The 24,506-nt window shown below is 46.1% G+C and overlaps 1 protein-coding gene across 4 annotated transcripts in view; it reads right to left on the bottom strand.

Annotated features, from left to right (window-relative positions):
• The window catches only part of VWF (von Willebrand factor), a 227,162-nt gene that overhangs the window by 34,447 nt on the left and 168,209 nt on the right, over window positions 1-24,506 (bottom strand). For all 4 annotated transcript variants that reach the window (XR_009155943.1, XR_009155942.1, XM_058189660.1 and 1 more), the window contains exons 35-42: window positions 20,436-20,656; window positions 15,192-15,384; window positions 12,657-12,998; window positions 9,014-9,219; window positions 6,543-6,645; window positions 2,699-2,773; window positions 1,916-2,020; window positions 1,535-1,740 (exon numbers count right to left, since the gene is read on the bottom strand). Coding sequence is in view for 2 of the 4 variants with exons in the window: in XM_058189660.1 (XP_058045643.1) it covers window positions 1,535-1,740; window positions 1,916-2,020; window positions 2,699-2,773; window positions 6,543-6,645; window positions 9,014-9,219; window positions 12,657-12,998; window positions 15,192-15,384; window positions 20,436-20,656 (1,451 nt within the window). In the remaining 2 variants the exon portion in view is untranslated. The remainder of the gene's footprint in view (window positions 1-1,534; window positions 1,741-1,915; window positions 2,021-2,698; window positions 2,774-6,542; window positions 6,646-9,013; window positions 9,220-12,656; window positions 12,999-15,191; window positions 15,385-20,435; window positions 20,657-24,506) is intronic.

Raw genomic sequence — 24,506 nt, forward strand, 5'->3', positions numbered from 1 at the left:
CGTGTATGTACCCAGATATGCAAGCGAAATGTTGGAGATGTAATTGTGATGAGGCTACGTATTTTCATATCTGGTGGACTTGTAAGAAGATTAAGGCTTTTTGGATAAGGATCTGGTGGATTATACAAAATGTTTTGAAAAAGAAGATAAAGTTCCTACCGCAATTTTTCTTATTGGGAATTATTACGGACTGTACAGTAATTGAGACTAAGCTGATTCTAAACTTAATAACAGCGGCAAGATTACTGATAGGACAATACTGGAAGAAAAAAGAGTTACCTACAATAGAAGAATGGATATTGAAAGTTGCTAATTTGGTTGAGATGGCTAAAATCTCAGCCTTTTTGTAAGACACTATACAAGAAAAATATCTAACTGAATGGAAAAAATGGATTGAATATACGCAAAATAGATATCAGATTAAGAGATATCAGATTGCTTTTGAATGATTAGGATGTATTTATCTTTGATTTCTATGGGGGAAGTTAGGATTTGAGAAGAAGGGGAGGATTATAATTTGTGTTAGGGAAAATTTAGCGAATGATTGTTTTTTCTTTTGAACTATACCTTGTGTTTGTTCTGGGAAGTCGGAGGGGGAGGAGGGGTGGTTTTTGAGGGAGGGGGGGAGAGGATGGAGTGGGGGGGAGGGGGAAAAAAGGGGGGTTGAAAATTTTTGTAAAAGCTTTTTCAATAAAAAAAAACCTATCAGATAAATCCACGGCCTTTAGGAAACCTCCCAGTTCAGTGGAAGTATACCCCACTATGCACTCATTATACAATGTTCTGGCTTCCCATTTTAAGGGAAAGGCAATCTGATCCAGCAAGGCAGTGGATTATGATTTTAGAGAGGAAGGCGGTAATTTAACTACACTTGAATAGATGCTCAGATTGTCTCGAATAGCAAGGAAGTCAAATAATCCCATCCCAAACAAAGTAAAATCACACGGCGGACCATGAAGTTAACGCACATAGAATTGGGGCACAAAAAGACCCCCCAATTATTGAAAAATCAAAATCATTTGAAAAAGAGGCCGCAGTAAACAAAACAAGGCCCCTAAATCATCCCCTGGATGACACCATCATGCCTTTGCAAGGTCTCAAAGCAGTTACTGACCAACAATCCTGGGGATTGTTCACAAAGAGTTGACTGAAAATCAGAAGTTTGAGGGGATTGGCAGATATGGGCCATGGCAGGAGTCAGCAACCTGTGGCTCTGGAGCCGCATGTGGCTCTTTCATCACTCTGCTGCGACTCCGTCGCCAGTCAGCTCCACAATTGATGGGGCTTTCGGTTAGGACAGGTAGAGGAAAAAGGACGCCGAGCTAGGAGGAAACTCTATGGCGGTGGTGGGAAACAGGACTTCTGGTCCGCAGAGGGAAAAGGACACCACGCTAGGAGGAGACTCTATGGTGGGGGGAACAGAATTGAATGGGGGGCTTCCAGTTAGGACCTTTGTGGCTCTTTGAGCATTTAAGGTTGCTGACCCCTGGACCATGGAAAGGACTGGACTTGATGGCTTGGTTTTGATTTTTACCTGATCAGGAATGCACGTAGTAGATGTGCAACCACAATCATTGGTGACAGACGATGAGAGATAACCCGGTGGGCAGGTCACCGTTGAATTGTTACAGCTACAAACACACTGAAATTTATCGCAGCACTGAGTCTTCACCAAAATCTGTTTACGGTGCGGTGGGCAGACCGGTGTGGGCTTTGGCTCGCATTCTTCCTTTTTGCAGACTGCCAATCAAATTGGAAAACCCAAATAGTTAGCAGGAGAAGGGGTTTCCCCCTTCCCCCCCCCCATGTTATAGGAAATGGGGGGGGGAAGCGAAATAGAAAAGTTATAGCAGATGCCAAATAGGAGAAACGTTAGGAAGTCAACCCAGCATTTGGTGGTTGAAAGGAGTATTACCGCAAGCATAATCGGGTCGACATCCTCCAGGATTTGTCTGGATCAGTTGGAGACCATCTTCGCAGTGAGGTATGGGGGGCAATTTACAAGAGATCAGATCGCAGACTAAACACAGGGGGGAAAAAACACAAGGGAGATTATTACTTGCAACAAACCACAGAACAGGATCCATTCAGAGCATTAAGGAGGCAGCAGGCCTGTTGCCAATTGTAAAAAGATGGCTTAAGACCATCAACACTTGAATTGACTATGGTGAGATGGATGGATGGATGGATGGATGGATGGATGGATAGATAGATAGATAGACAGACAGACAGACAGACAGACAGACAGACAGACAGACAGACGGACAGAAAGAAAGACAGATATGGATGAGTGGATGGATATACAGATGCATAGACAGACAGACAGACAGACAGACAGACAGACAGACAGACAGACAGACAGACGGACAGAAAGAAAGACAGATATGGATGAGTGGATGGATATACAGATGCATAGACAGACAGACAGACAGACAGACAGACAGATAGATAGATAGACAGACAGACAGAGACTGCACACACAGACAGACAGACATGGATGGACAGATCCACAGACAGATATGGATGGATGGATGGATGGATGGATGGATGGATGGATGGATGGATGGATGGGTGGATTGATCGATGGATTGATGGATTGATGAATTGATGGATTTTCCACAGAAATTGCAGGTTCAGTTATGGTCATAAATTGAGGATTATTTGTACTGCAAAGTAGCAATGACTCTCAAAAACCTACCGCATTCAAAGGCTGGACAGCACTGATTGGAATTCCTCTGGAGTCTTGGAATCTCACAGGGACCACAGTCAATGGCTGAGAAAGAGAAAAAGAGAGAAAGAGAAAGAGAGAGAGAGAGAGAGAGAGAAAAAGAAAGAAAAAGAAAAAGAAAGAAAGATAAGCATCAATATTCAAACAGGATGAGCCAACTTTATTTTTTATTTTATTTATTTTATTTTGTCACACAGTATATATAAGCATAAGCATGAAATAATTATACAATATATAAGCATATATATATATATACATTAAGTATGAGTATGTAATAACTATATTAATTGGATATAACAAAAGGAAACAATAGGACAGGAACGGTAGGCATGCTTGTGCTCTTATGCACACCCCTTACTTCTAACTTCTAAGAATTCTCCAGGGACTATTTTGTTCTTCAAGCAGAACAATACAATATATGTGTTTACAGAAGAACAAGAGTCTTCTAGCCCAAACCTCCTGTTCATGCAGGAGACCCTATAATATTCTGGACAAATGACTGTACTGTCTCTTTTTGAGAACCTCTAGTGATGGAGCATCCATAACCTCTGGAGGCAAGCCGTTCAACAAATTAATTGTTCTCATTGTCAGGATATTTGTCCTTAGTTCTAGGTCAGGGGTCTCCAACCTTGGTCCCTTTAAGACTTGTGGACTTCAACTCCCAGAGTTCCTCAGCCAGCTTTGCTTTGCTGGCTGAGGGACTCTGGGAGTTGGAAGTCCACAAGTCTTAAAGGGACCAAGGTTGGAGACCCCTGACCTAGGTTGGTTCTCTCTTTGATAGGTTTCCATCCGTTACTTCTTATCCTACCCCCAGGTTTTTGGTCAACCTCCTCTTCTCTGGAACAGCCCCTCAAATATTGGAAGACTGCTATCACATCACACCTAGTGTTAGACTAGATGTATCCAGTTCTCACAAAATTCATCATATGCTTTAGCCTCCAGTCCCCATATTATCTTCGTTGCTCTTCCTTCTACTCTTTCTAGAGTCTCAACATCATTTTCTATCGTGATGACCAAATTGGATGCAATATTCCTAGTCTGGCTTACCAATGCTGTATAAAGCAGCATTAGCACTTCGCATGATCTTGATTCTATCCCTCTGTTGAGGCAACCTAGGATTGCATTGGCTTTTTTTGGCCGCTGCAGCACACGGCTGGCTCATATTGAAATGGTTGTCAAAACTCATCTAACAACAAGAATTTCATGGACTCAGGATAGGTGCCTCAGGTGGGAAGAAGGGAGAAAAGTTGTGGAGATCTGCTCCCTGAAAGATCGGGCCTGGGTTTTGCCTCGGCACTAGGCAAAAATGGATCTCAAATCAAGACTTGGGAAAAGGCACAGGAAATGCATAACCCTGCAAATGAATCTGGAACACCTTCATCTCTCCTTTGAAAATGGGAAGAGTTGTCATAAGACTCGCCACTGAGATCTTTATAAAGATCTCTATAAAGCCTTAGTAAGACCACACCAAGAGTTCTGCATCCAGTTTTGGTCACTACACTATAAAAAAGATGTTGAGACTCTAGAAAGAGTGCAGAGAAGAGCAACCAAGATGATGAGGGGACTGGAGGCTAAAACATATGAAGAACAGTTGCAGGAACTGGGCATGGCTATTTAGTGAAGAGAAGGACCAGGGGAGACAGGATAGCAGTCTTCCAATATTTGAAGGGCTGTCACAGAGAGGAGGGGTTCAATCTATTTTCCAAAGCACCTGAAAGCCAGACAAAGAATAATGGATGGAAACTGAACAAGGAGAGATTCAACCTAGAAGGAAGGATAAATTTTCTGACAGTGAGAGCAATCAACCCATGGAACAGAAGTTGCCTTCAGAAGTTGTAGGAGCTTCATCACTGGAGGCTTTCAAGAAGAGACTGGATCAGAAATGATGTAGGGTCTCCTGCATCAGGAGGAGGGGGTAAGGGGATAGACTCAGGCATGGAATTCAGCCAGTTTGGACCGGTTCGGGTGAATCAGATGCTAATTTTGCATCTGGTTCGCCAAACTGGTAGTTGCAAGGACTGGTTGGCCCCGCCCCATCCCGCCGCCCTGCCCCTCCCACCCCACCCCACTCCACCCCTCCCAGGAGTCTGCACATGGCCTGTTTTGGATGCCAGGTAAGTGCAGGGCCTGCGCGAAGACTCCGGGAGGGGGGAAAACGGGACTCCCAGAAGTTCTGGAAGTCCAGAAACGGGCCCATTTCCAGCCTCTGGAGGGCCTCCGGAGCCCAGGGGAGGCCGTTTTTGTCCTCCTGGAGGCTTGAGGAAAGCTTCTGAAGCCTGGGGAGGGTGAAAAAGGTTCCCACACACACCGTGGTGCAGGAGGCTAAGTAGGCCATGCCCACCATGGCCACGCCCACCCAGCAACTGGGCAGAGAACAGGTTGATAAAAATTTTGAATCCTATTCCTAGTTGGACTAGATCAGTGGTAGTCAACCTGGTCCCTACCGCCCACTAGTGGGCGTTCCAGCTTTCATGCTGAGTGGTAGGGGTTTTGTCCGATACTGAAGCACTTTCCTTTTTTTTAATTAAATTGACTTTTAAAAAAAAATTCATAGCATTATTTAAAAACATTCTCATTAGGTTTTCATAAAATTCCCCATGACAATTTAATTATCTGAAAATATACTATTTGTATCGCCTGCACATAAGTTTAGTTCAAGTTACATAAGTGAAACTAAAAAGTGCTATAGTGCGACTGCAAACAAAAGAGCCTCGTCCCAGAATAGCTCGCACATCTCCCCCGACACCACCCAGCTGTAACAGACAAGCAGAGCTGTAGCCGGACCCTCCCCCAACCCAATCCACGATGCGCAAGAGGCATGTGCAGCCGATGATATACGGCACACTACTGTGGAACTGGTGGGCAGTTAGAAAATTTTACTACTAGCAGAGATACAAAAGTGGGCGGTAGGTATATAAAAAGGTTGACTACCCCTGGACTAGATGACCAACAAGGTCTCTTCGAATTCTGTTATTCTATATTCTGATCTTGCCGCAGCGATCTAGCCGTGGGACAATCCACATGGGATAACTCAAACACGATCCACGTTCTCCGCCACGGTGTCGTGTCCCCCTCCCCCTCCGACGGCCGGGTCTGGGAAGTCTGTATCAAGCATGGCCACGAAGCCTCTGCACCTTTGCCAAATTCCTTTCAGATTTCTCAGGGCAGGCAGGAATCCAAGGTGTGACTTCAGCAAACCAGATGAGACTTTGCTTGACTCAAGGAACGCCAAACAGCAGATTCTTTATATAGGCCATGGGGTGTGGCTCCATGACTCAGCACTTATCCAGGCCTGCCCCTCCCTTCCTTCTGCTGATGTCGCCTCTCAGATCTCCGGAAGCGAGGATCCGTCCACTGTGAATTCCCTTCCTCCTGATCTGCTGCCGGCAATTCTAGCACGTGGCTGGCTTCATGCTCACACGCTGTAGGAGTGAGGTTTGTTCATTCCTGACATTCTGTTCGGGCATGGTGCCAGGGCTGGGGGCTGGAGGCATGCCAGGCCGTTCCTCTTCATTATCAGACTCTGAATCGTATAGCAGGCCCGACAGGAGGAGGGAGGGGCCCGGATGAGGAGAGGAGGGAGGACAAGGCACAACACACGGTTTCTGCGACACAATTCCCCTTATTATCGCCAAGGGACAGCATGTCGAAGAGACAGTGGCGTGTGATCGTTTTATCACGTTTGAGTTAATCCACGTGGAATGGTCCCCGTGGCAAGATGGCTGCCCCGTGGCAAGCTGTCCCATTCCACGCCGTGCAGCCTTGCTCGGAGATTTTTTTTCCCGAGGCCGTTTGAAAAGATGGTTGGACTTACGTTTGGCTGTTGTGCAAGGCTGAGCTGCGCAATTAACGGTCCTGTTCTCCAGGCACATACAGACTTTGCAGGGCTCAGTGGAAGGAATCCACGTTTCCAAGGGCTGTTGAGGGGGGGAAAAAAACAACAACAAGAAGAAATGAGTCTTTCTAATTGGTTTGGATGCAAACTAAAGCTACTGCCTTTGAGGTACAAATAATTTCAGGGCCTCCGCCCTTTTTCCCCAATTTTACGAGCACGCTCCTGAAAACGCTGGGAGAAAGAGAAACGTGTTGCTCTTCGTTAAATAAAGCATACCAAATATTGACTAAAGCCAGACTTTGGAAAAATTCAGGACGTATAGTGTTTCGCATTATTCCTTGGTCATGCATTTTATAACAAAGGCACACCAGCCTGTTTTACACTAAAAACATTCCAGATTCCTCCATCAGCATATCCTTTCCTAAGAATATAAGGCTGATGGTAAACAGACATGTAGCTCCTGGGAGAGGCTACTAAAAAGCAATAAATAACTCCGGAGAGCAATGGACACCAAAGGTGTTCCACAGATGGAAACAAAACGAGAGGAAAATATTAAATACTATAGCCTAAGGCTACTCCTGCTTTCATTTCTGAGGTAAACCTAGGATTTTTGCCTCAGGTTCCATTTGGAAAATTAATGTCCCCCGTGACGTAATATTTATTTCATTCTTTGGCATTTTGAAAACTATGTGGAACTTTGTCTTTTCGGTGAAGGGAATAAAAAACTAACAAAATAAGGATCAGGTTCCTTCTTATGACTATTTCAAACTATTTATACCCAGTGCTTAATTGAAAATGGAATGTTTATATAGAATAGAAGAGATTTTTTTTATCGGCCAAGTGTGATTGAACACACAAGAAATTTGTCTTGTTAAAAAACAAAAAACTTCATGCAATATATATATATATATATATAAAGATAAGATTCCTGCCATTTGTTTGTTTGTTTGTTAAAATTTTTAAAATAGCCTATTTCGTTGTGGGGCTATTTGGGGTGGTTTACAATTAAATGGAAAAAAAAAAAGATAGCAAATGCAATAATAACAATAGCAAAGGAATACTATACAAATAATAAACAGTGGGAGTATAGGTAGTCCTCGACTTACGACCACAACTGAGCCCAAAATTTCTGTTGCTAAGTGAGACAGTTGTAAAGTGAGTTTTGTCCCATTTTACGACCTTTCTTGCTATGGTTGTTACATGAATCACCGCAGTTGTTAAATTGGTAGCACGGCTGTTAAATTAATCCGGCTTCCCTATTGACTTTGCTCATCAGAAGGCCGCCAAAGGGGATCACGTGACCCCAGGACACTACGACCGTCATAAATACGAGTCAGTTGCCAAACCTCTGAGTTTTGATCACGTGACCGTAGAGAATGTTGATCCTAAGTGTAAAAAAACGGTCATAAATCACCTTTTTTCCAATGCTGTGGTAACTTCGGACCATCACTAAATGGATTGTTATAAATCGAGGACTACAGTACCTGCTGAAGTTGATATGCTGCGGATGGCACTGAAACATAGACCGGGTCCTATGAAATCTGGAAGTTCCTGTCTTTTTGAAGGTTTTTCATTTTCTCAGTAACAGTAACAGAGTTGGAAGGGACCCTGGGGGTCATCTAGTCCACCCCCCTGCTCACGCAGGAGACCTTTACTAGGGATTCGAACCGCCGAACTGCCAACCTTTCTGATTGACAAGCTCAGTGCCTTAGCCATTGAGCCACCTAGTCAGGCTTATAGTAGATAGATGGCCCCTTTATGACTTCTTGTTGTGGACCACCAGCAGCCTGCGGAGCTGGTAGCAGAGTCGGACAGTGAGGAGGCTGGGGAGGACAATGGGTCAGTCCTAGAGTCAGGGGAAGGCCCAGAGGATGGCTCTGTGTCGGAGGCGGAGATGGGGCTAGGGCCATCTGGGAGCGATGTATGGACTCCGGAGCCTCCAAAGGCAGATAGCAAAGAGGCAGAGGAACAGGAGGAGACTGGTGCTAGTGCACATATGCGAAGATCTGCCAGAAGGCAAGAGCAGCTAAAGCAAAAAGGACAACTCGGCAGTAAGGCCAGGAGATGATTGGCCCCTCCCATAAGGCTTAAAAGAGCAGCAATAGCTTTTGGGATGTAGGAAAGCAACATCGCTACAATTGTTTCTAGTCCTCATCTTTTGTTTCTGAACTTCGTGGAGCTTTGCCAAGAAAAGCCTTTGGCAGGGTGCCAAAGAAGACCAAGGTTTGTGATAAGGCCGAAGGACTTTTTCTGAAGGACTTTGTTTTGGACTTAATTTGGACTAAGCTGAGAACGAAGTAATTCTCAGCTGTTCTAATAAAATATGTTCGTTTAGGACTGATTGTGGCTGGTAATAACGACTTGGGCCTAGGTCACAACACTTGTGGACTTCAACTCCCAGGATTCCTGAGCCAGCCATGCATGATGGGAGTCCAGAGCGAAAACCTCACCTGATGGCGACTTCCATCTTCGCTGATGCATTGGGAGCAGACGTCTTCGTGAACACAGGTGCCATCCAGGACGACCTGTCCCGGCGGACAGAAACAGCCCTCGGTGGGATAGTCTGTACAGATTTGCATGTTGGACCCATTCTCACAGTGCTTTGTGCAATCTTTCTGGCAATGCTGGTATATCAGAGAAGCCGGGCAATTCATGGCTGCGGAGGTCAAGCAAATAAAAGAAGTCCAACAAAGTCCATTAGAAAAATAAGCAGGGGTAGCCCCCGCAGAACAAAAATTAGTCAAGAAAGGATCAACGTAAAAGTGTGCTAAAAATAAACCATCTCTAATCTACCCTGGATGCTCGAAGTAAGTTGTGGGGGGGGGGATCTAATTAGGTTAAGTACAATTCTTGCCAACAGTGAGAACTGCCAAAAATGTCATTTCAGATTTTGATCGCGGGACTCTGCCAAGCGAATTCAAAAGTTGAAGCGCAAAAGAAGAAGTCGGTTTCAGGAGCAGTTAAAGTAATAGATCGGATGGGAAATAACTACAGGCAGTCCTCAACTTACGACCACAATTGAGCCCCAAAATTTATGTTGCTAAGTGAGACGTTGGTTAAGTGTCTTTCATCTCTCGCTTTTTAAAACGAATACGGGTAATCCTCGACTTACGACCACAATTAAGCCGCAAAATTATGTTGCTAAGTGAGTTAAGTGAGTTTCCCCCACATACACCTACAATAATACCAGGAAGAGGAAGAGGAGGGGAGAAGAAAGATTAAGAAAGCAACTTTTCTTAGTGAAAATTCATTCTGCTTTAGGGAACCGTGATTAAAGAAAAAACAGAACAGAATAATTAGATAATAGATAATAACATTCGCTTTTCAAGTAGTCCTTGACTTATGACCGTAATTTGGACTGGTAATTCCATCACTAAGAGTTGTGGTTGTTAAGTGATTTGTGCCTAGTTTTACAAGCTCTTTACTGTCAGGTCAAGTGAATCACATGCAGGGGTGAAATGCTCCCAGTTCGGACTGAATCGGCTGATCCGGTAGCGATGGTGGCGGGTGGTTTGGAGAACTGGTAGCAAAAATCCCTGGGGCCCCCTGCCCATGCCCACCCAATCGCCCGGTCCCCTGTTTGCCCGCTTGCTGCTTCTTTTAAAAAATGCTTTTAAAAGGTAAAAAAAAAAGAGGGTCTGAAAATCACAGCCGAGTTGCGCGTTCATCAGAGCCCTTTTTTTAAATTTTTAAAAGCATTTTTTTACAACTTATTCGGCCGAGTAGGTTGCAGAAAAAAATGCTTTTAAAAGTAAAAAATAAGGCTCTGACGATCACAGCTCAGCTGCGCGATCGTCAGAGCCTTTTTTTTTTACTTTTAAAAGCATTTTTTACAACCTATTCGACCAAACCGGTTGTTAAAAAAATGATTTTAAAAGTAAAAAGAAGAAAGATTGCGTGCCATAGCTGATCACACACACACACACACACACACACACACACACACACCGCTGCACGCTGTTCTACTTACCCCATGCCTCCTTTTGGGGTGCAAAAGGAGGACGGAGGCATTAAAGTGGAGACTCCTCCCCTATTAAGTTTATGGCGCCTGAAGCCAGATTAGGCTAGCGATTGGGAGTGATTGCAGCTGGCTTGAGAGGGAGACATCAGAGCAAAGATTTCTCTCTCTTTTAATTCATCGCGCCTGAAGCCGAACTCGGCTAGCGATTTGAAGAGCCTGCAGCTGGCTTGTGGAGTCAACCATTGGAGCGCGATTCTTCGACTCGCAAGTATACTTCCCATATTTCCGATGGTCTTTAGGCGACCCCTGGCAAATCATCATTCGACCCCCAACGGGGTTGCGACCCACAGGTTGAGAACCGTTGTTCTAGTCCAACCCCCTTCTTAAGCAGGAAACCTCACACCACTTCAGACAAATGGTTATCCAACATCTTCTTAAAAACTTCCAGTTTTGGAGCATTCACAACTTCCGGAGGCAACTTGTTCCACTGATGAATTCTTCTAACTGTCAGGAAATTTCTCCTTAGTTCTAGATTGCTCCTCTCCTTGATTAGTTCACTAGAGTAAGGAGAAATTCCAGTTGCAACTCCCAACTGGAGTCTTCCATGCTGCAGGTTGGCTAAAGGATGGGTAATAATAACGCATATTTTTTCACGTGTGTGGCTTTTTAAACCCATTTGCAAATTGATGTGAAAGCTTTCCAAATGAATGTGAGATGGGTGGGGGGGATAACAGATTGGGAGGAAAAATAGATTCATTGGCTGCCAACATCCAGAGAATGAGTGGTTTTAAAAGCCAAACAGAATTGCTCCAAGAAAGGGAATACAAATCAGGCTTGAGTCTAATTTTTTCCAAAGACTTCATCTTAAACTTGACATAAATTGCTTTTAAGTACCATTAGAAGAGAATATTTCACATTGCTTTGAATGCCACTGCTATTTTTTTTAATTATTATTATTAGAGCATGAATAATGGTTAGAATTAAAAGGCTTAAATTTGACAGAGCGTAACAAGGATACCCTTCTTTCTTATAAGATAGTCCTCAACCTAACAATAGTTTGCTTAGCGACCGTTCAAAGGTACAAATGGCACGAAAAATGCGACTGATGACCGTTTTTTACAGTTATGACCTTTGTAGCATCTCCACAGTCATGCGGTCAAAATTCAGACACTCGGCAACTGGTTCATACTTATGACCGTTGCTCTGCCCCGTGGCCGTTCTGTGACCTTCTGACAAGCAAAATCAACGGGGCAGCTGGATCGTTTACTTAACAATCGGGTTACTAACTCATCAGCTGCAGCGATTCACTTAACAAATTGTGGCAAGAAAGATCGTAAAATGGGGCAAAACCCACTTAAGGAGCCACGGTGGCGCAGTGGTTGGAGTGCAGTATTGCAGGCTACTTCTGCTGACTGCTGGCTGCCAGCAGTTCGATAGTTCTATTCTCACCGTCTCCAGGTTGGTTCAGCCTTCCATCCTTCTGAGGTTGATAAAATGAGGGCCCAGATTGTTGGGGGCAATATGCTGACTCTGTAAGCCGCTTAGAGTGGGCTGTGAAGCACTGTGAAGCGGTAAATGAGTCTAAGTGCTATTGCTATTCCTTCCTTCCTTCCTTCCTTCCTTCCTTCCTTCCTTCCTTCCTCCCTTCCTTCCTTCCTCCCTTCCTTCCTCCCTTCCTTCCTTCCTTTTCTCCCTTCCTTTTTTCTTCCCTTTTTCATTCTCCTTCCTCTTGGCACAGTGGTCAGAATGCAGTATTGCCGGCCGACTCTGTCCACAGCCTGGAGTTTGATCCTGACCGGCTCAAGGTTGACTCAGCCTTGCAAGGTCGATAAAATGAGGACCCAGTTTGTTGGGGGCAAGATGCTGACTCTGTAAACCACTTAGAGAGGGCTACAAAGCATTGTAAAGCGGTATATAAGTCTAACTGCTATTGTTAACTAATGTCCCACTTAGCAGCAGAAATTTTGGGTTCCGTTGTGGTCGTAAGGTGAGGACTACCTGTATTGTCAGGTATTTTTTTTATTCGTATTGTATTCGTATTGTTTTTATTTAACTTGTAAGGACCATCTAAGGAAACTACAGATAGTGCAAAACCAGAGGCGGTCTTTCATCAGAAGGAACAAAATCCTCACCGCAGAAATCTGGCGTCCTCCAGTCAACGCAAACCCCGTGCACTTTGCAAAGATGGGCGTAGGAGGCTATAATCTCACACACTTCCTCCCCAAAGCAATTGTACTCTTCGCAGGTTGCATAGAATATGTTGGGAGGGATGACCTGGTGGCACTCGTAAAATAGAGTGGAAAGGAGGATGCTGCACCGCCCGGTTGCGTGCTCGACGCAAACCTCAGGCTTTCTCTCCTTGCAAACCTTTCCCGGCTGCCGAATGGTCCAGTCCTGGATGAAACCAGTGACGTCACGAGTAATGGAGTCGTTCTTTAAGAGCAGGTCATTCTCTCTGTTTTGGTCACACACTCCTAAAGGAAAGACAGAGGAGAGAAGTTAATGGGTTGCACAGATCAGGGGTGTCAAACTCGAATTCATTGAGGCAGTGGTGAAATCCAATTTTTTTTTTTTACTACCGGTTCTGTGGGCGAGACTTGGTGGGCGGGGCAGGGAAAGGATACCCACCAAGAAAAAATCCCCATTCCCTCCCCACTCCTGGGGGAAGGATACTGCAAAATCTCCATTCTCTCCCCACTCTGGGGCCAGCCAGAGGTGATATTTGCCGGTTCTCCGAACTGCTCAAAATTTCTGCTACCGGTTCTCTGAACTGCTCAAAATTTCCGCTACCGGTTCTCTGAACTGCTCAAAATTTCCGCTACCAGTTCTACAGAACCTGCCAGAACCTGCTGGATTTCACCCCTGCATTGAGAGGTGCATCAGAATTGTTTTTGACCTCAAGGGGCTGGGATGAGCATGGCCAGCTTGATGTCACCTATGTCCCTTCCCTCAGACCCTCCCTCTCCTTCCTTCCTTCCTTCCTTCCTTCCTTCCTTCCTTCCTTCCTTCCTTCCTTCCTTCCTTCCTTCCTTCCTTCTTCATACTCCTTTATTCTTCCTTCCCCTCTTTCCTTCTTTTTCCTTCCTTGCTCTCTTCCCTTCTTCTTCTTCTTCTATTTTTGTCTTTCCTCTTTCCCTTTTTCCTTTCCTGTCCCTTTTTGGATACTCAAATGCAAAGGGGGAAACATTTTGTTTTGCTAGCCCTCTGCCAGCGAAAACAGAGCTTGGGGGGTGGGAAGAGAAGGGAGTGTGCTCCATTTTTGCTGGCAGAGGCACCGCCTTTGGTCCTTTGCTGTCTTCAGGGCAGCCCCACGGGCCAGATCTAAACACCTCTAGTCTTGAGTTTGACACTCCTGGCACAGAACTTTGGTACTTAAAAAGCCCTTTCTGTCTATGGGGATTCTCAGTCATCAGGTCAATGGTTTTTTGTTTTGTTTTGTTTTGGGGGTTTTTTTGCATTTATATCCCGCCCTTCTCCGAAGACTCAGGGCGGCTTACACTATGTTAGCAATAGTCTTCATTCTATTTGTATATTTATATAAAAAGTCAACTTATTGCCCCCAACAATCTGGGTCCTCATTTTACCTACCTTATAAAGGATGGAAGGCTGAGTCAACCTTGGGCCTGGTGGGACTAGAACCTGCAGTAATTGCAGGTTCTGCTGTTAATAACAGACTGCATTAGCAGTCTGAGCCACAGAGGCCCCTGGTTGATCAAGAAGCTTTTTCAGCTCAGACCGGATGGCAAGGAATGGAAGGATTTATACTCCTTGCAGACAGCTGGTCATTTGCATCCTTTTAGAGCAGGGGTCTCCAACCTTGGTCCCTTTAAGACTTGTGGACTTCAACTCCCAGAGTTCCTCAGCCAGCTTTGCTGGCTGAGGGACTCTGGGAGTTGAAGTCCACAAGTCTTAAAGGGACCAAGGTTGGAGACCCCTGTTTTAGAGAATCATTGAGGCCACCTGGAGACAGCAAAGTCCACATTGTGGACAGAGAAGACCACTGGTTTGAAAGAGGGGTCGAAGAGGCCATCTGTGTCAAAACTGAAAAGCCTTCTCTCAAACAGAGTGGGAGGAATACGACATCATCTATCTCCAATCTACAAGACAGTCCTTTCTGCAACTTCCAGTGCTAAAGCACCCATAACTTCTGGAGGCAAGTTCTTCCACTGATTAATTGTTCTAACTGTCAGGAAATTTCTCCTTAGTTCTAAGTTGCTTCTCTCCTTGACTAGTTTCCACCCATTGCTTCTTGTCCTACCCTCAGGTGCTTTGGAGAATAGCTTGACTCCCTCTTCTTTGTGGCAGCCCCTGAGATATTGGAACACTGCTATCATGTCTCCCCTAGTCCTTCTTTTCATTAAACAAGGCATACCAAGTTCCTGCAACCGTTCTTCATATGTTTTAGCCTCCAGTCCCCTAATCATCTTTGTTGCTCTTCTCTGCACTCTTTCTAGAGTCTCAACATCTTTTTTAATATTGTGACGACCAAAACTGGATGCAATATTCCAGGTATGATCTTAACCACAAAGCCTTATTATAGAGACCGAATGCATTGAAGAGAGATTCATTAAATCAAGCATTTACTAAAGAGATGTTCACGTTTGAAAGGCTTTGGTGGTTGCTAAACGCACAGAAATAGTGCATGGGGAAGGACTTTTCCAACGTACCACAAAGCCCATACATTTTTGAGGCAAAGCTCTTTGGGCTAAGTTGTAAGGTGAACTCGTTGTTGCTTGGAGTGAAGGCAAAGGTGTGGTTCTGTTGTAAAAACTTGAGTTCGTGCATTAGCGTCCCGTAGATGTTGACTTCTACTTGACCATTAGTATAGGGAGGTGTAACTTCCCGGCCATTCACAGCAACCTGTTTTGAAAAGTGGGTTAAAGAAGAATTAGATTAGATTAAAAGAGTTGGAAGGGACCTTGTAGGTCATCTAGTCCAGGGGTCTCCAACCTTAGCCACTTTAAGACTTGTGGAGTTCAACTCCCAGAATCCCTCAGCCAGCAAAGCTAGCTGAGGGATTCTGGGAGTTGAAGTCCACAAGTCTTAAAGTGGCCAAAGTTGGAGACCCCTGAACACAACCCCAGTCCAAACAGCAAACCCTATACCAGTGATGACAAACATTTTAGGCACCAAGTGCCCAAACCGGAATGTGTGTGCATGCGCTGGTGTGCCGGAAACACAAAGACCAGCTGGCTGGCGTATGTGCCTGTTTTGGGGCCATTTTGGGCCATTTTTGGGAGCCATTTTCAGGCCACTTTTCAAGCCATTTTTGGGACTGTTTTCAGAGCCGTTTTCAGGCTGTTTTTGGGCCCAAAAGATGGTCCGGAAAACAGCCTGAAAAATGGCTAGAAAATGGCCCAAAGAAAAGCCTGTTTTTTGGGCATTTTTGGGAGCCATTTTCAGGCCACTTTTCAAGTCATTTTTGGGGCTGTTTTCAGAGCCGTTTTCAGGCTGATTTTGGGCCCAAAAGATGGTCCAGAAAACAGCCTGAAAAATGGCTAGAAAATGGCCCAAAGAACAGCCTGTTTTGGGGGGCATTTTGGGGCATTTTGGGGAGCCATTTTCAGATCACTTTTCAAGCCATTTTTGGGGCTGTTTTCAGGGCCATTTTCAGGCTGTTTTTAGGCTCAAAAGATGGTCCGGAAAACAGCCTGAAAAATGGCTTGAAAATGGCCCAAAGAACAGCCTGTTTTTTGGGGCATTTTTGGGAGCCATATTCGGGCCACTTTTCGAGCCATTTTTGGGGCTGTTTTCACGGCTGTTTTCAGGCTGTTTTGGGGCCCAAAGATGGTCCAGAAAACAGCCTGAAAACGGCCCAAAGAACAACCTGTTTTTGGGGCATTTTTGGCCATTTTGGGGGGCCATTTTCAAGGCCACTTTTCGAGCCATTTTGGAGGCTGTTTTCAGGGCTTTTTTCAGGCTGTTTTCAGGCCCGAAAGATAGCCTGGAAAACAGCCTGAAAACGGTCCAAAGAACAGTCTGTTTTTTGGCCATTTGCGGCCATTTTCTGCTTCTCCAGCATCCACGAAGACCAGCTGGCTGGTGTGCTGGAAACCAGAAAAGCAGCTGGCAATGGCGTGTGCACCCATGGAGCGTGCCACCACTGGCACGCGTGCCATAGGTTCACCATCAGAGCCAGTGGTGGGATTCAAATAATTTAACAACCGGTTCTCTGCCCTAATGATTTCTTCAAGCAACCAGTTCGCCAAACTGCTCAGAAAATTAACAACCGGTTCTGCCGAAGTGGTGCGAACTGGCTGAATCCCAGTCTCTTCTTGAAAGCCTCCAGTGATGAAGCTCCCACTACTTCTGAATTAAACCACAAAGGTCAAGCACATCCACTTGAAAACAACGGGGGATCTGAAGGGGCAGCTAAAATCAGCTACAAGGTTGAAAGCAAAGTACAGCTAGTCCTCGACTTGGAATAGTTCACTCAGTGACCGTTCAAAGTTACTGTTGTGGTCCGCCAGCAGCCTGCAGAGCTGGCAACGGAGTCGGACAACGATGAGACTGAGATGAGGCCAGGGTCATCGGGAAGACAGGTGTGGACTCCAGAGCCTCCAGAGACTGATAGTGGTGAGGCAGAGGAACAGGAGGAGCCTGTTCCTAATGCATGCATGAGAAGAGCTGCCAGAAGGCAAGAGCAGCTCAAGCAAAGAGGACAACTCGGGAGTAGGGCCAAGAGATGATTGGCCCCTCCCATAAGGCTTAAAAGACCAGCAACGGCATTTGGGCTTTGCTGGAAAACAACGTTGGTAGCTTCGTCTTCTGCTTCGTCTACGTCTTGCATTTATTCTTGTGACTTCTGAACGTTTGCCAAGAAAGGCCTTTGGCAGTTTGCCTAATTGGACCAAGGTTCGCGATAGGACTGAGGAATTTGTGTTGGGAGGAATTTGCTTTAGTTTAGTTGAACTACACAGGGAATGAAGTAATGCTCAGCTGTTCGAATAAAGTTTTTTGTTTTTTTTCATGGACTGAGTCTCTTACTACCTACTTGGACCTGAGTCATAACAGTTACAACGTCATTGAAAAAAAGTGAGCTGTGATCCTTTTTCAGACTTAATGACCCTTGCAGCATCCCCAGGGTCACGTGATTTGCATTCAGATGCTTGACAACGGACTCGCATTTATGACGGTTGACGTGTCCCGGGGTCACGTGATCCCCTTTTGCGACCTTCTGAAAAGGAAACTCAAGAAGGAAGCCAAATTCACTTAACAACCATGTTACTCATTTAACAACCGTAGGGATTCACTTAACAAACATGACAAAGGAAAGTCGTAAAATGGGACAAACAAATTTAACAATTTCCTCACTAAAGTTTGGGTTCAATTGGGGTCGTAAGTTGAGTCCTCCACTTACAACCATAATGGAGCCCAAAATTTCTGTTGCTAAGCAAAAGGTGGGAGACCCCTGATTGGACGCCTGCTCGTTCATTGGGGAAGAGATAATAACGGAATACAGGCAGAATACTCGACTTACGACGACAACCGAGCCCAACATTTCTGTTGCTAAGCGAAACATTTGTTGAGTGAGCTTTGCCCCGTTTTACGACCTTTCTTGCAGCAGCTGTTGAGTGAATCGCTGCAGTTGTTCAGTTAGTAAACCCGGCTGTTAAGTGAACCTGCCTTCCCCATTGGCTTTGCTTGCCGGAAGGTCGTAAAAACGGACCATGTGACCCCGAGACCCTGCAACCGTCGTAAATATGAATCAGTTGCCAAGCTTCTGAACTTTGATCGAGTGACTGTGGGGATGCTGCAACGGTCGTTAAGTGTGAAAAACGGTCCTAAGTCACTTTTTTCCCCTGCCGTTGTAACTTTGAATGGTTCCCTAAACAAATGGTTGCTAAGTTGAGGAGTAGCTGTGTACAAGAGGATGCTGTAACATCTATTGTAATGTCCTTCCTGTCAAAGACTACTTCAGCTTCAATTGCAATAATACTAGAGCAACGAATAGATTTAAACTTAATGTCAACCGCTTTAATCTAGATTGAAGAAAATATGACTTCTGTAACAGAATCATCAGTGCTTGGAATACTTTACCTGACTCTGTGGTCTCTTCCCATAATCCCAAAAGCTTTAACCAAAAACTGTCTACTATTGACCTCACCCCATTCCTAAGAGGACCATAAGGGGCGTGCATAAGCGCACAAACGTGCCTACCGTTCCTGTCCTATTGTTTTTCTTTTCTTCTTCCTATATATGTTTATATGTGTATATACTATATAATCTCTTTGTATGATGTTGTGACAAAATAAATAAATAAATAAAATAAATAAGGGCAGCTGCCTTGAGTGGGAAGCAGAACTCCTTTCCCCAAGCAGCAGAAGGATGGCAGGTGATACAAAGCCCAAAGACGGGGTGGGGAGGGGGGAATAATAATTTCTGGCATCGTTGCGGTGCCACGTTTGCAGCAGACGAGACTTCTGGAGTGGCTACTGCCGTCTAGTGCAACCCACCACAATTAAATGCCGATCTGTTCCCAATTACCCTGTTTTGTCCTGGAATTTGGGTTTCGTCCAGTCTCAGAGAAAAGCCTGACACTCGATTCCTTTTTACAGTATATGGAAAGAGGTTCAGTCTTGCTCAGAAAGACCCTTTCACTGCAAACGGGGTTGGGCCCGTTTTAGAATAGAATCAAGTAACTTTTTTGTCATTTTGAATGTACATTAATTGCGGGAGAGAGAGAGAGAGAGAGAGAGAGAGAGAGAGGAGGGAGGGAGACAGAGGAGGGAGGGAGGGAGACAGAGGGAGAGAGGAGGGAGGGGGAGAGAGGAGGGAGGGAGGGAGAGAAGGAGAGGAGGGAGGAGAGAGGGAGAGAGAGGAGGGACGGAGAGAGGAGGGAGACAGACTGACAGAGGGAGAGAGAGGAGGGACGGAGAGAGAGGAGGGAGGGAGGAGAGAGAGAGGAGGAGAGGAAGGATGGAGAGAGGAGAGAGAGAGAGGAGGAGAGAGAGAGGAGGAGAAAGGGAGGGAGAGAGAGGAGGAGAGAAGGAGGGAGGGAGGAGAGAGGAGAGAGGGAGGGAGAGAAGGAGAGGAGGGAGGAGAGAGGGAGAGAGAGGAGGGACGGAGAGAGAGGAGGGACGGAGAGAGGAGAGACAGACTGACAGAGGAGAGAGAGGAGGGACAGAGAGAGGAGGAGAGGAAGGATGGAGAGAGAGGAGAGAGAGAGAGAGGAGGGAGGAGGAGACAGAGGAGAGAGGAGAGAGGAGAGGAGGAGGAGGAGACAGGCAGAGGGAGAGAGGAGGGACAGAGAGAGGAGGGAGGAGAGGAGGAGAGGAGGGAGGAGAGAGAGATGGGAGGAGAGAAGGAGGGAGAGGAGGGAGGGAGAGAGGAGGAGAGGAGGAGGAGAGGAAGGGAAGGAGGGAGGGAGAGAGGAGAGAGGAAGGAGAGAGGAGACAGACAGACAGAGGAAGAGAGGAGGGACAGAGAGAGAGGAGGAGAGGAAGGATGGAGAGAGAGGAGAGAGAGAGAGGAGGAGGGAGAAAGAGAGGAGGGAGAAAGGGAGGGAGAGAGAGGAGGAGAGAAGGAGGGAGGGAGAGAGGAGAGGAGGGAGGAGAGGAGGAGGGAGGGAGGGGAGAGAGAAGTGGGAGGGAGAGAGAGAGAGAGAGGAGGAAGGGAAGGAGGGAGAGAGAGGGAGAGAGAGAGGGAGGGAGGGAGGGAGGGACGTACTGGCTCAGAGTCACCCAGCTGGCTTTCAGGGCTAAGGTGGGGCTAGAACTCACAGTCTCCCGGTTTCTAGCCTGGTGTCCTTCAGCACAAGACCAAACTGACTCTCAATTATTTGTTTTGAAACGAAGTCTACTGTACTTTTTGAATCACCTCTCATGGAACCATCATAATGAACTCAAAATAAACTGGGGCCACCTTGATCTACTCTTCGTTATTTTTTTTTCTCGTGTGGGTCTTCTTACCGTCATGTTGTCATAGAGCTGCACAGAGAAGCCCTGGTGTGTGACCTCAATGGCGTCCATGCAGTTGAGTCTCGGGGCTGATCTGCATGCTCCATTGTGAAGAATCACTTCAATGTCTTCTTCTTTGTCTTCAAACAAGGTGTAGGAACAGTTGCCTGTCAGCTTGAAATCCAGTCCATCAAAAGTAACAATGTGCCTGGTTGAACTTCCCATGCATGCACCTATAAAGAGGAAGTTAAAAGACAACCTTCAGAGGACCCTACTTATTTGCTCCATACCCCTCTCTTGTTTTTGCTGCACCCATGAAAGGCAGCAGGAGAACTTCAGCAATGACACTTAGTTTGGCCACTTCAAGAACTCCATAGAGCTGGGGTGGGGCAGTGGTTAAAGTGCAGTACTGGAGGCTACTTCTGCTGACTACAGGTTGGCAGTTCGAATCTCACCAGGCTCACGGATGACTCAGCCTTCCATCCTTCCGAGGTGGGTAAAATGAGGACCCAGATTGTGGGGGGAAATATGCTGACTCTGTAAACCGCTTAGAGAGGGCTGTAAAGCTCTGTGAAGCAGTATATAAGTCTAAGTGTTATTGCTACTGCATGCACCAAAAAAGGAGTTAAAACCAGTAGCCCCCATCCTTTTGGGGACCTGGGACCAGTTCCATGGAGTGAGTTTTTTCCATACCAGAGGAAGCGTGGTTTTGTGTGCTGCCTGCAACTCATGGCTGGGGCTTCACTTGTTTGCACAGCCCAGTTTCTGACATGCCGCGGACTGCACCAGTCCACAGACTGGGTCTTGGGTACCCCTGAGGCAGAGGACCTAAAGGCTGTTAGGAATACAGATTAATAGAGATGTAAGGGACCCTGGAGGTCTTCTATTCCAACCTTTTGCTCGAGCAGGAGACCCCTATACCATTCTGGATGAATAGCTGTTCAAACTCTCTGTTGTGCCTCGTCCTCCCTCCTCTCCTCAGCCGGGCCCCTCCCGTCTGCACCCGGGCCTGCTATCAGACTCGTAGTCTGATAATGAACAGCCTGTCATGCCTCCAGCCCCCGGCCCTGACCCCATGCCCGGACAGGATGTCAGAAATGAACAAACAAACCTCACTCCTACAGCGTGTGAACAGGGAGCCAGCCACGTGCTGGAATTACCGACAGCAGATTCAGCTGAAGAGAATTCACAGTGGGAGGATCCTCGCTTCTGGAGATCTGAGAGGCGACGCCAGCAGAAGGAAGGGAGGGGCAGGCCTGGATAAGTGCTGAGTCATGGAGCCACACCCCACAGCCTATACAAAGGACCTGCTTTTGGCATTCCAACCTTGAGTCAAGCAAAGTCTCATCTAGTTTGCTGACGTCACAACTTGGACTCCTGCCTGCCCTGAGAAACCTGGAAGGAATTTGGCAAAGCTGCAGAGGCTTCATTGCCACGTTTGATACGGACTTCCTAGACCAGGTCGTCGGAGGGGGAGGGGGACACGACACGCTCCTTAAAAACCTCCAGTGATAGAGTGTCCACTTCTGGAGGCAAGCTGTTCCACTGATATAATTTTTTCTGACTGACAGAACATTTCTCCTTAGTTCTAGTTTGGATATCTCTTTGAAAAGTTTTCAACCATTACTTCCTGTCCTGCCCTCAGGTGTTTTGAAGAATAGGTCAACCCCCTCTTCTCTGTGACAACCCCTCAAATATTGGAAGACAGCCATCATGTCACCCCCCTAATCCTTCTCTTCATTAGACTACACCTACCTCGTTCCTACAACAGTTTATCATATACCAAACTTTAGCCTCCAGTTGTCTTGCCCCTGTCGGAGTCTGAATCCAAAGGGGAAGAGGAACGGCTGACAGAGAGTGAGAGAGTGGATCCATTGGCTGTGAAAGGAACTGGGGAAGAGCAAAGTCAAGCTGGGCAGAGCAGGGGAGAGGTAGAACAAGGGAGAGGGGGTTCAGATGAAGACCAAGGCCCACCCCCTCCTCATCCTAGACAGTGCAGGGAGGAACGGAGAAGAGAGCAATGTGGGTTGCGTGGCTTACGCGGGAGGAAACGGGACCTGATCCTCTTTCCGAGGCACAGCTGCTGCTGGAGTTTAAAAGGAAAGGCAAATGGGAGAGGTGGTTGTCGGGAACAAACACTGAGTTTATCTGGTGTTTCTTTGAATCCTGGCATCCTCCCAACCGGCTTGATTTATTGCCATGCTACTTTATTTGTGGAATTCCTTATTTTGCTTGCCCTGCCAGATTAATTACCTTGCCTTGCCTTTGGATTTTTTGTTTGAAGTTTTCTGCTTACAACATTTGGGACTGAAGTATTGACAGCTGGGGACTAGTACAGGTTGGTGGAAGAGCTCTCTCCAGGCCGGAGTGTTGAAAGGGACATTGGGGGCACAGTTGGTGATAATAAAGGGACTCATATCAGTTCTCTGACTGTGTTGCCTTTGTGTCACACCCTGAGTCATCACATTAGTCTTCTAATAATCTTTATTGCTATTCTCTGAATGCTTTCTAGAGTCTCAACATCTTATTTTGTATCGTGTGACCCAAACTGGATGCAGTATTCCAAGTCTGGTCTTACCCAGTCGTGGGTTTCACTTATAGTACCTTCACTACGGTTCGGAACTGTGAGCGCATCTGTGATGACGTCCGGGTGGGTGGACGGAGCCTCCCACCGCCACTACCAGTTTGTCCGAACCGGGGTGAACCGGTAGAAACCCACCACTGGTCTTACCAAGGCAGTATAAAGCCATACTAACACTTCACACAATCTTGCTACTATCCTTCTGGTGATGCAGCCTAGGTCTGCATTGGGTTTTTTGACAGCTGCAGATATATTTTTTTAAGGACTTTGCTAGCTGGTTGAGCTTTCATCAATCAAAATTCCTGATCTGAAAAACTTTATCGCAGAAAGCAGCTCGGTTTCTGATGGACTGCTCAGGCTTACTTCCCAAGCTCAACCAGCATCTCGTTTTTGGACATGATTTTGGGAACTTTTGACCCAAAGACAGGTAGGTTGCACCTCGCTCACCAACATCCATGGGACTGGATAGTTATAAGTTAAGAGATCACCAAGATCTTTGGTGGGCCAGCACTTCCCAACTGCTGTTCCGTGCTATTTCTCCCTGCGCTGCTCCTTTGGTTTGTCAGCAGAATTCCACTGTAGAATTTACTAACACGTGAGAATATATTGTAATGTCAGTAGTGTAAAAAGTTAGCAACCCACCCCTCTCCTAGAAGAATGAAATATTCTAGGAAATATTAAAAAGGCAGAATGTTATATTTCCCTGGACGAGAAAAGGAGAAACCTGTTTTTAAAGACAAAGAGCAGCTCCCTGCCGCTTAATTTGACCTATTGAGCAGGACTGGGCCAACCTAGCTACAAGACAATTAGAACTTCAGCTCCAGGGTGATGGGATTAAGACATGACCCTCAAGACATAATAGGATTAGCCCTCTACCCATCTAGCAGCAGGGCTCACTGCATTGCGAAATCACCTGGGGACATTGCATCACCCAGCAAGATCCAACCAAACTTAATTCAGACAACCTAAAAAGTTAGCTCTGACCCCTGAATAGCCCTAGGGAGTCTGACAACCAATAGAATACATTTCTTGCACAGGAATAGGAAACTCAAGGGCAAGGCCCAAGAGAAAGTATAACTACCCTTCTCTCTCAACTCCATCCGTTCAACTGCCCAGGACCTCAAACCCATGTGGCCTGTCCATCAATAAACCGCCTTTCCAATCAGCCTCCATGTTTCTTTCTCCCCATTTGGAACTGAACCCAGATGGATATTTCTTCCAACAGTAGCATCAAATGACTTCTCAGAACATTCTCACCATCTTACTGTGAAGACGGTCCTTTCACTGGGAAGCAAATCTGGCGGTGGGAAGACTATTTATACAAATGCACCCCACCACAAGTTTTAGGAAAAAAAAAACCCCCGCATGTGCTCTCAGTGAGAAAAACAAATATGCCTTCAATTATGGTCTGATATATGCAGCCTTTGCCTTGTGCCATTTCTCTCCATAAAAGCCTCCTAAGAAACAGACCCTTAGAGGCAGCAAATAATTTACTTTGGCAG

This window comes from Ahaetulla prasina, chromosome 7 (assembly GCF_028640845.1).
Source record: "Ahaetulla prasina isolate Xishuangbanna chromosome 7, ASM2864084v1, whole genome shotgun sequence".
NCBI classification, from domain to species: domain Eukaryota; kingdom Metazoa; phylum Chordata; class Lepidosauria; order Squamata; family Colubridae; genus Ahaetulla; species Ahaetulla prasina.